The sequence below is a fragment of the Geotrypetes seraphini genome, chromosome 16 (genome assembly GCF_902459505.1).
Source record: "Geotrypetes seraphini chromosome 16, aGeoSer1.1, whole genome shotgun sequence".
NCBI lineage: Eukaryota > Metazoa > Chordata > Amphibia > Gymnophiona > Dermophiidae > Geotrypetes > Geotrypetes seraphini.
Genome location: NC_047099.1, coordinates 31,297,426 through 31,309,837, shown reverse-complemented (window position 1 = coordinate 31,309,837; position 12,412 = coordinate 31,297,426). Strand labels below are relative to the sequence as shown.

At 45.7% G+C, this 12,412-nt stretch overlaps 1 protein-coding gene across 14 annotated transcripts in view; it reads right to left on the bottom strand.

Moving 5' to 3' along the window:
• Positions 1–12,412, bottom strand: part of ZCWPW1 (zinc finger CW-type and PWWP domain containing 1) — a 180,155-nt gene that overhangs the window by 37,573 nt on the left and 130,170 nt on the right. For all 14 annotated transcript variants that reach the window (XM_033923689.1, XM_033923690.1, XM_033923685.1 and 11 more), the window contains exon 6: positions 2,191–2,307. In XM_033923689.1, the coding sequence (XP_033779580.1) occupies positions 2,191–2,307 (117 nt within the window). The remainder of the gene's footprint in view (positions 1–2,190; positions 2,308–12,412) is intronic.

The following is a 12,412-nucleotide window of genomic DNA, read 5'->3' as shown; positions in this document are numbered from 1 at the left end:
TAAGGTAAAAGAAAGGGGCTTTGTAATTTTTGACAGACGTGAAAAATCGATCCACTTGTTACCATTTCTACTCCACTAAAGATTTTGTAGACTTCAATCCTATCTCCCCTCAGCCGTCTCTTTCCAGGCTGAAGAGCCCTAACCTTTTTAGTCTTTCCTCATACGAGAGGAGTTCCATCCCCTTTATCATCTTGGTCACTCTTCTTTGAACCTTTTCTAGCGTCGCTATATCTTTCTTGAGATAAGGAGACCAGAATTGAATGCAGTACTCCAGATAAGGTCACACTATGGAGCAATACAGGGGTATTATAACATTCTTAGTATTGTTAACCATCCTTTTTTTACTAATTCCTTGCATCCTGTTTGCTTTTGTGGCTGCCACTGTACATTGGGCAGAAGGTTTCATTGTATTGTCTATGATGACACCTAGATCCTTTTCTTGGGCGCTAACCCCCAAGGTAGATCCTAGCATTCAGTTACTGTGATTCGGGTTATTCTTCCCAATGTGCATCACTTTGCATTTGTACATTTAATTTCATCTGCCACTTGGATGCCCAGTCTTCCAATTTCCTAAGGTCTGCCTGCAATTTTTCACAACCCGCATGAGTTTTAAAAACTTTGAACAGTTTAGTGTCATCTTTTGAAGGCCGGATGAGGCACCCCTCTAAAGAGAGAGCTTTGACTCCATGAGGACTCTTGAAAGCTAAGTTTTTCTGCATATTACATTCTATGGAGAAAACTGCTATATTTAAGAACTGTCCGATTTAAACGATATTATATTGATTTACTTGATTCCAAACTTGCACTAGGCACTTTACTATTTATGGATTGTTATATATGAAAGACACTTTGATATTTAAAAGGTTCATGGGGAGACTGAAGGTGATGTTTGTGGGTATAATCCTGTAGGGCGCTTCCTGCGCTCATGCGCAGAGGATACACTCAGGTGAACTCCTTTGGAGCTTTTTCTCTCAGGAAGTTCCCAGGACTGATTAGTCTCCCTTTGTTATCCATTTTATAAATTTAATTTTTCTTAATCATGTTTGAATAGAGTGAGTGTTGGTACATAGTTGAAATACAAGGAACTGAAGCAGGTCTATGTGAATGTACTATGCTAGAAAAGAGCCTGCCATATTGGCTAGCCTAGAAGTCTTATATTTTTATTTAAAATATTTATTACCTGAATTATCTACAAGTTAAGCTGGTTTTTCAAGGAGAATATCTCCTTGTATTTATTTTGTGGAGGGCAGATAAAAAGCTGTCTATATGATCCAGCTAATAAAATGCTCTTTATCCTTAACAGGTTAGCATGGTGGGCCAGAATGAAACATGACATACAGGATCTCCTTTCCTCCTGTGATCTGTGCCTCATTTGGGAGACAACCTATAAAGGGGACAATTAATGAGAGCGCTTCTAAGTAGTCCATTTGAGATATAAATTATGTGGGCCCTCTTCCTTTAATAGCTAGGAAAAATGGGTTTTTACTCACTGTTGTGGATTCCTTTTCTCTTTGGGTAGAAAGCGTTCCTGGTACCAGATATGAACTGCCAGGACCACAGCTGAAGTCCTACCTATACAATTTTTTACATGCTGGGAAATTCTTAAGACTATTGATTCTGATGATGGTCCTTCTTTTGTTTCTCAGCTTATCAAGGAATTATTTGTGTTTCTAGGCAAAGAACAGCAATTACACATTCCTTACCAACCACTAGCATCAGGGCAGGTAGAAAGAATGAATCAAAATATTAAGGCCCAACTTAGTCCAATGCTGATTTTGCCTGGGGGAAAAAAAACTGGGATCAGGTATTCCCTTTAGTCCTTATGCGTATCAGAGCTAAGGTCTATAAATCCACAGGTTTTGCATCCTATGAACTCTTAATGGGAAGACCAATGCCACAATTATCAAACTTGCTATATCCTTTTCTTCCAAAGAACAGACAGCAAAAACTCAAAAAGTACAAAACAAGTTATATTTTTTTAAAACCCTCAGGGTACCTCTGTGCATTCAAGTGCTTGTGCTTTGATAAAGTTACTGAGAACGGATCCAGGCCTGTGCACACTCCTATCCATTTCATAGATGCAAAAGACTGAGGGCTTCTTGGTGCAATACATACATGGAAGAGCCATGGAAAAAGGCCTGGAACATATTAAAGCAAAACAGCTAATTTTTAAAAAAATGGCACCATTACCTAAATTTTCAGAGCAGGACCAGTTTTCAGGGAGTGAGGAAGGGTCTATGTTGCTCTCCAGACGCCGCCACTTCTGACAGTTCTCCAAGCTGCACTGCACCCAGACAATACACTGATCTGTAAAGAGCACAGAATGTAGGTCCTTATGTGGTGAAAGGACATCATCCTCACTAATTATAAGCAGGAGGACAAATTCATTTAAAAGACACAGCGCCAGCACCTCCATCTTGCAGCACGACCGGGCCGGCGTGGGAGCCCTGCTCCGCCCCCCCCGATCCCGCAGGAGGACAAATTCATTTAAAAGACACAGCGCCAGCACCTCCATCTTGCAGCACGACCGGGCCGGCGTGGAGCCCTGCTCCGCCCCCCCGATCCCGCAGGAGGACAAATCATTTAAAAGACACAGCGCCAGCACCTCCATCTTGCAGCACGACCGGGCCGGCGTGGGAGCCCTGCTCCGCCCCCCCGATCCCGCAGGAGGACAAATTCATTTAAAAGACACAGCGCCAGCACCTCCATCTTGCAGCACGACCGGGCCGGCGTGGGAGCCCTGCTCCGCCCCCCCCGATCCCGCAGGAGGACAAAATTCATTTAAAAGACACAGCGCCAGCACCTCCATCTTGCAGCACGACCGGGCCGGCGTGGGAGCCCTGCTCCGCCCCCCCGATCCCGCAGGAGGACAAATTCATTTAAAAGACACAGCGCCAGCACCTCCATCTTGCAGCACGACCGGGCCGGCGTGGGAGCCCTGCTCCGCCCCCCCGATCCCGCAGGAGGACAAATTCATTTAAAAGACACAGCGCCAGCACCTCCATCTTGCAGCACGACCGGGCCGGCATGGGAGCCCTGCTCCGTCCCCCCGATCCCGCAGGAGGACAAATTCATTTAAAAGACACAGCGCCAACGGCGCGCCGCCGTTCGGCGTGCCGACGAAGGCGCACGACAAAGGCGCCTGCGCCTTAGTGAGCGCCTTCGTGGAGCACCTGAGTGGAGCAACCTGCGGACCTGGAACCGGGAACACCTACGCCCCAAAGACCACTCCACAGGACCTCCCTGCCGACTTCCAATATAAGGTAAGGAGCGAGAGATCTCCGCTCCTCCCCCTCCTCCCAGCACGAAAAAACCAGCCACTCCCGATCCAGCCGGGACTCTAAGGGAGAACCATTCCTTCTACCTAACACTCCGAACCAGACATCAAAATGAAGCTCTCCCTGCATACACACACACTAGCCACACCTCTTGATAATCCTCCTCATTTCTAGTTGGAAAGCAGCAGCAAACAACTTACCCACCACAACCACATCCTCCAGTACAACCAACTTCCAACTTCCCAACAGAAGAATACTCACATCAAGAAACTCGAACCACCACACAGCACTCAACACTCCATCACTGTTACCTGGAGAAGAAGATCAACACTCCCGAAAACAAAATCTCATCCAACTCCCACAACACTCATATTACCCGGAAACTAACTTACATTCCCCAGACCGACACAACCTCCCTTACATGTGCCTATGTTAACATCAGAGCACTAGGACCCAAAAACAGAAAACATAAAAAATTGGATAAAAACAGAAAAACTTGACTGCCTATTCCTCACTGAAACCTGGTTAACCTCAGGACACAGACCCTAGAATAAAAGAAGTATGTCCGCCGGGATACAAACATAACAGTAACCTGCAGAGAAAAAAAAAGAGGAGGAGGACTAGCAATAATAATCAAGAACCCCCTAACTCTAAACCATACTTGAAAAAACATCCACTCCGCAAATGGATTTCCTAGCGTGTCAACTCCACAAACCCAACACTTAAAAACTCACTAAACTGCTTACTCTGCTACATAACACCAGGAAACTGGACCACAGTGAGACCTGAATTTGAAAACTTCATCTACCAAAACTCATTAACAGCAGAATATAACCTCATCCTAGGAGACCTAAACCTACACCTAGAAGACACAACCTCCACACCAGCAAATAACTGTCTATCCTTCCTCAATGCCTTATCCTTCCAGATCCTAAACCCACAAACCACCCATGAAAAAAGGTCATCAACTGAACATTGCTGCATTCATGTCTCACCAACCATCCAATCCAACAATCCAAACTACTAACGGAACATGGTCCCCATCCCTATGGTCAGACCACTACACATACAACTTCAACATCAATTGGACCAAGACCAAACACACACCTCAATCAAATAAAACCACATATACCACACGCAAACATATCGACCCAACCATTTTTTGGTCAAATGTAGACGAAACTATCCAAGACTGCGACCCAAAAAACTTCATCTCCCACTGGAAAAATGTATCCACCAACATCCTTAATGATCTGGCCCCCCAACAAACCAAAACCAGAACCAGCAGGAAATCAGACCAATGGTTTGATAATGAATTACTCCAACTCAAAAGACAGTGTAGAAGATTAGAAAGAAAATGGAGAAAAAAGAACCAAGATCAAACAAAAACCGACTGGAAAAAAATCAACAAACAATACAAAAATCTACTAAGGGATAAGAGGAAAAGCTACTATACTAATCTCATAGGCACGGAAACCCAAGATTCCAAAAAAATATTCCAAATCCTGAAAGAATTAACAGACACCAAACCATACACTACCACCACGAACACCCCTCCACCATCACCCACCCTCTTAGCAGAACACTTCAAGAACAAAATTACCAACACCAGAGCCACTCTCATCCTTAACCCATCCCATCAAAACCCAATCACAATCCACCCTACAGGAAAAGAGGCAACCGCAGCAGACAGAATTTGGACTCAATTCCCCAACATACAATGGTCAGAATTCAACAAATTCTACAAAAAATACAGCCATGCCTCCTGTGACCTCAACCATTGCCCCTCATATCTCCTTACCACCTCTAGTGTAAAATTCCGCACCATAATTCTACAATGGATTCAATTCACGCTCACAGAAGGCACGTTCCCTGCTGACCTCAGCGAAATCGTCATCACCCCAATCCAAAAAGACCCAAAAGCACCACAAAACCACCCATCTAACTTTAGACCTATAGCCTCAATTCCGCTATATGTCAAAATTATAGAAGGCCTAGTAGCCAAACTCCTCACCAAGTACATAGATGACCACAACCTACTCCACCCCATGCAATCAGGCTTCAGAACAAACTTCAGTACAGAGACACTACTAGGCTCCCTTATGGATACCGTCAGACAACACCTTAGTACAGGGAAAAAAATGCTTCTCATACAACTGGACCTAACTGCGGCATTCGACTTAGTGGATCACAACATCCTTCTACAGATCTTAGACGCAATAGGCATCTCAGATAAAGTATACTCTTGGTTTGAAGGATTCCTAAAACTCAGAACCTACAGTGTAAAATCAAACAAAGAAAAGTCAGAATCCTGGTCAAACCCCTGCGGCGTACCACAAGGATCTCCACTATCCCCTACCCTCTTCAATCTCTACACTGCATCTCTAGGAACGCATCTGGACAATCTGGGCATAACCACCTATAGTTATGCTGATGACATCACCATCCTCATCCCATATGATCATTCTAAACCTACCATGACAGACAAACTTCACCAAACACTTGAAACAGTCACAACCTGGATGAAAAATCACAAACTTAAACTCAACCAAGACAAAACCAAATTCATCCTTCTCGAAAATGACAAGGTCCAAACCACAACCAACTTAGAAATAAACGCAATCAAATATCCAATCCAAACCACCATAAAACTACTTGGCATGACCATAGACAGATGCTGCACTATGCAACCGCAAATAAATAAAACAATTCAGAAATCATTCGCAGTCATGAGAAATCTGAGACAAGTCCGAAAATTCTTTGAAAGAACACAATTCCAACTTATAGTACAATCCCTAATACTAGGTATATTGGACTACTGCAACATCCTTTTCCTTCCTTGCCCTGTAACTACGATTAAACAACTCCAAACAATCCAAAATACAGCTTTGAGACTCATCTACTCATTGAGAAAACATGACCACATCACTGAAGCCTTCATCAACTCACATTGGCTTCCAATCCAAGAAAGAATCCAATTCAAATTCTACTGCATATTATTTAAAACCCTACACGGAGACAGCCCATCATACTTGAACAATCGCCTCATCCAAGCACCCACTACCAGACACAGAAAAACGCACTCCCCATTCATACCCCCCCCAATCAAGGAAGTAAAAAGAACAAAACTACACGACGGCCCCCCAGCCACTCAAGCCGCAAGGCTGGACAACCAGATCTCCAACCTTCTGATGACCACCCCAGACTATAGGACGTTCAGAAAAGAAATAAAAACCACACTTTTCAAGAAATTCCTGAAGCAGCAATAACACCACGACCTCTTAGTAACTCTAAAACTGACATCTGATCTACCCATTACTGCACTAATAATAACAAAAGAACCTCCACTATGACCACCTATTAATTCTCTTACAAACCACCTCACCCTCAACAACCCGTTAATGTTTATAAGATCTACAACTTACCTCTATAGCTAATCATTGTAACTCTGTATTTTTTAAATTAACCTTTTGTAATCCGCCTTGAACCGCAAGGTAATGGCGGAATAGAAATCCCTAATGTAATGTAATGTAATGTAATGTAAATAACATGGATACTATCCAAAAAAACATTCATGTCTGACTAGTGAATCATTATATTCCAATTGAATAAACAGCACCCAGTTCGTGCCCGTGAGGCCAGTCTCCCTGCCTAAAAATTTTCCTTTTTGTACTATGATTTGTCAAATGACTAAATTCTCCATTTCCTCAGTGAAATACATTAAAAACAGTGTAATAAAACTGCATCAAGAGACATTTGCAATAGGAATTAGATAAAAGTTTGGAACTGTAAGCGTGAACAAGCATTGGAATGAGTTAGCTAGGTTAAAGGTTAAAGATTCAATGCACATCTGTTAAATACAGTGAAGTTGATCTGATGGCAGGGAAGGTCTAGATCAGGGGTGTCTAACCTTTTGGCTTCCCTGGGCCGCATTGGCCGAAAAAATTTTTCTGGGGCCGCACAAATGCGCAAACGCTGCAGCAAGACAAAGGAGGGAGCCGGCAAGACGGTAAACACCCGGGGGCAGCAGAGGAAAACACTGCATTGCTCTCGACCGGGGCCCGCACAAAATACTTCACGGGGCCACAGGTTGGACACCCCTGGTCTAGATGATATCCTGAGGTCCTTTCTAGCATTGTATATCCTGTCTACCTCCTGAGGACCCTTCCTATGATTTTAGATCGGTGGCTCTCTTGTACCTTATGAACCCACACACTCTCTGAGATCCTCTAGAAAGACTGTTTTGTACACCTCACTCAAAATAGCTACACCTCTATAGCTCTGAATCAGGTCTGGAAGTAGCAAAAACAAGAGCAATCTCCAGTTGCTCCTGCTAATGCTGCTTCAAATCCCAAAATGACCACTGGGACCTCCCCAGAAGTCTTGCAAGACTGCCACAGAAAGTTCCAGCAGCCATTTTGGGACTGTTTATTAAATGTCAAAATTTACAGCACTGCGTACGCCTTTCAGCACTATATAAGTGATAAGTAGTAATAGTAGTAGCAGCTGGGGATCACTCTTGCCCAGGAGAATCCCAGGCCATTTAATTGTAGGCCCGAGGAGGGCCTTCGGGTGGTGGGAGGGCATAGGGGTTGGGGTAATGTAATGTAGGTGAGCTACTGAAGTCGCCATTGCTCGCACTTTGCATGCAGTGACACGGCCCTCAAAGCGTCAGCCTAGCCCAAGCATAGCAAAAAGGATATATAGACCACCAGCTGTGTTAAGATGGTTCTTTAAGTGACAGCAGTTCCAAGTCTGTTTGGATCGAAAGAAGGAGGAGCTGAGTAGAAGTTCTATGAGGCTTGGTCCAATCTAAGTAATAAGTGAGGGCTCATTTACAGTCCAATGTGTAGAGTGCAGCTTCATAAGGATGAGAATGTGGTCTTGGAAAGAAGACAGGTAGAACTATAGTCTGGTTCAGATGAAATTCCAACACAACTTTAGAGAGGAACTTTGGATTAATATGGAGAACTACCCTGTCATGAATTGTAGAATGTCATGAAAGGTGGATCTGACACTAGCGCTTGAAGTCCACAGACTTTGTGTGCAGATGTGACAGATATGCAACATCCGGTCCTGCTTCCTAGAATCAGAGGAAGCAAAAGCAGGAAGCCGGGCATCCTGATTCACATGGAAAGCGGAAACCACTTTCGGAAGAAAAGAAGGAACAGTATGCAGCATCACAGCGGAATCCGTAATATGCATAAAGGGATTCCTGAAAGAGATAGCCTGAAGCTCCGAAACCCTGAGGTAATAGCCACCAGGAAGACTATTTTGATCATGACATCCATCAGTGACGCCTGTTCTAGAAGCCCATATGGAGGACGAGCCAGAGAATGAAGAACCTGATTAAGGTTCCCGTTCGGACCAGGAAGGCACAAAGGAGGCCTTAGTCATAGCGTGCCCCACAGAAAACGAACCACATCCGGATGAACTGCCAATGAGCCCCTCAAGGAAGGAAGGCCCATACACAAAAGACCAGCAATCTGTACTTGGAGCTAAGATACTGCTAGACCTTTCTGCAGGCCATCTTTCAGAAACTCCAGGACCCGAGGAATCGATGAAAGAGAAGATTCCACCTGTCTCAGGGCGAACCAGGCCTGGTAACACCTCCAAGCCTTCACAAAGGCCACCACTGTGAATGTCCGTTTGCTGTAAAGCAACGTAGCAATCACTGCCGAAGAATAACCCTGGCTAGTCAAGGCCGTGCACTCAAGAGCCATGCCGCAAGACCAAAGCAGTTCGAAGCCTGCATCGCAATCAGACCCTGAGTGAGAAAGCGAGAATAACAAGGCAGCCGGAGCCCCCCAATCCTGCTGGAGTTGAACCAAGTTGGCATACTACAGCTGCCTCGGCGAATCAGGTGCCACCAGAATCACCGGGCCCTCGTTTGGCCGCAATCTGCCTCAACAGATGCCCTATCATAGGCCACAGAGGGAAGACATAAAGACCCTCTCGGACCAGGGCTGAACCAGAGCATCCAGGCCTTCGCTGTTGGACTCTCGATGATGACTGAAGAACCAATTGGCTGCATTTGCTATGAGGTCGAACGTGAGGCACCCCCATCGATCCATTATGCAATCGAAAGCTCTTTGAGAGAGCGACCACTTTCCGGGGTCCAGCATCTGACAACTGAGAAGTCTGCTTGAACATTGTCCTCTTCTGCCACGTGCGCTGCAGACAGCACCACAAGGTGTCTCTCTGCCCACCAAAAGAGCAGCTGAGCCTCCACACTCAGAGAGGGACTCTTCGTGCCCCCCTGACGACTGACGTAAGCCACCATCATGACATTGTCTGAGAATACACGGATGGCTCGATGACGGAGATGACCCTCTAAGTGGAGAATGGCCAGCTGAAACGCCCGCAGTACCAGATGATTGATTGACCACTTGCTTTCTAAGGGTGCCCACCGGCCCTGAACAGGGACAGTCATGTACACAGCTCCCCAGCCTTTAAGACTCACATCTGAGTCTGAGGAGCACCCAATCTAAGATCCAAAGTGGAAGTTCCCAGGACAGCGAGAGCAGACACAACCACTACGCTAGTCTGTTGCGCACCACCGTTGTCCAGGGCAGGGGTGCATGTAATGGATCCCACTGTGGATACCAGTGCGAAAGACGAGCCTCCTGCAGCGGGCGCAGATGGGCTCTGGCCCAAGGGACCACATCGATCGTTACCACCATGGTCCCCAGAACTGGGAGGTATTGCCATTCTGTCAGGACCAGAGTGGCCAGAAGTCCCTGATTGCAGATTCAGAACATTCTGTGAGCCAAAACAAAATAGGTGCCAAGCTTGGTGAAAATTTTCACGACTTCATACAAAGCATCAGCCATGTAATCCACTCCGGAGATGAGAAAATCCAAATCAAGAAGCATCACAGTGTCAGGATCATGGCGCAGCTTGAACTGCACACCCAAGCCATGAAAGAGGAGGCTGATGCCACCTTGCCACGGCCGAATTAAACAGATGCTTAAGAATGAAATCCATTCGTCAGTTCTGGACATCCTGCAGGACCACCCTCCCATCGCTGCACCACCAAAGAATCCACCTTCAGGGAAGTAAAGTGCATGTTAATGCCATCCACCATGGGATCAAGCCGCACCATGGCTTGATCACATTTCAAGGGACCCTCAGTGTTCTCCCAGACATCTGACAGAATCCGAACAAGGTTAGGATGATCAGAAAAAGAGGCAGAATGTGGACTCTAGTTACTCGTGAGGGAACATTCAGCAGTGACTGGCTATTCTATCTGCAGTTTCAATTCCTGCAGAAAGTCAGAAATAAAATCAGCAAGCTGTGCATGTTTGAAAAATCTGTGCACAGTGGGGTCTTCCCGCAAAACACAGGCTCTGCACAGGACCAGATCCTGGAGATCTGCCAGATTCATCACATCAGGGATCGCTGCAGAGCTGCTCTGCGAAAGCAGAGGGATGGAAAAAAAAGTGTCTGGCACAACTGTCCCCCTGCAAGAAGGCAAGAAGAAAGACCATGGTCACTAGAGCAGGGATCCCTGTGACTGGTATAGTGGCCGGCGAAAGGGAAACAGGCAGAAAGTTTTAATTAAGTATGCCTGATAAAGCACAACCACAAATTCCGGGGAAAACCCATCCTCCACAGTGAGAGCCAAGCACTGCACATCAGTTTTGGACTGTTTGGAGGATTTGCAACTGTTAGAAACATAGAAACATAGAAAAAGACAGCAGAAAAGGGCTATAGCCCACCAAGTCTGCCCATTCCAAATACCCCCCCCCCCTGGTTTCACTCCCTTAGGGATCCCATGTGAATATCCCATTTTCTCTTAAAATCTGACACGCTGTTGGCCTCAATCACCTGCAGTGGGAGTCTGTTCCAATGATCCACCACTCTTTCAGTGAAGAAGTATTTTCTGGAGTCGCCATGGAACTTCCCTCCCCTGATTTTCAGCGGATGCCCCCTGGTGGTCGAGGGGCCCATGAGGTAGAAGATATCTTCTTCCGACTCGATACGGCCCGTGATGTACTTAAACGTTTCAATCATGTCTCCCCTCTCTCTTCGTTCCTCAAGTGAGTACAGCCTCAGTTTATTCAGTCTTTCTTCATATGTGAGATCCTTTAGCCCCAAGACCATCCTAGTAGCCATGCGTTGAACCGACTCAATTCTCAGCACATCCTTCCGGTAGTGTGGTCTCCAGAATTGAACACAATATTCCAAGTGAGGCCTCACCATGGACCTGTATAGCGGCATCATGATTTCAGGTCTCCTGCTGACAAAACCTCTACGGATACAACCCATCATTTGCCTTGCCCTGGAGGAAGCTTTCTCCACTTGCTTGGCAGCCTTCATGTCATCACTAATGATCACCCCTAGATCATGGTCCTGGCCAAGGTCTCACCATTTAGTACGTAAGTTCTGTGCGGGTTTTTCTTACCCAGGTGCATTACCTTACACTTTTTAGCATTGAAGCCTAGTTGCCATATTGCTGACCACTGTTCCAACAGCAGTAGATCCTGCGTCATATTATCAGGCAAACTGCTTTTACCTACTATGTTGCAAAGTTTGGCGTCGTCGGCGAACAGTGATACCTTTCCTCTAAGTCCTTGGGTCATATCTCTTATGAATAAGTTGAATAGAATCGGGCCCAAGACCGAGCCCTGCGGCACTCCACTGATCACGCTTGACCTTTTGGATGGGGTACCGTTTACCACCACCCTCTGAAGTCTACCACTCAGCCAATCCTCAACCCATGTAGTTAGAGTTGTCAGTTTGAAAGTGGCCCCCACAATATTAGGTTGGAGGGGTTAAGTGAAAGGCGTCCTGACAAACGCTGGTCCCAGGTTCAGTTCCCTCACAGAAGTTTCATTAGGGATAGAATCAAATAAGAAGCACAGCCTGAGGTGTTTGCATAAAGAATATATTATAGAAATAGTCTTACAGAAAAGCAATATTTATAATCATTACAATTAAGTAGAGAGTATTACACTTAAATAGAGAGCCCAGCAGTTCCCCTGCCTTACAGAGTCCAGAAGGAATTGAGTGTGAAGTTTCAGGGAAAGGCAGAGAGAGAGAGGGGGGGATGGGGTGATGTTTCGTGTTCCATAGATAAAGAGAAGGATAGACAGAGAGATAGAGAGGGCTCAAGAGAGAACCAGAGTGCC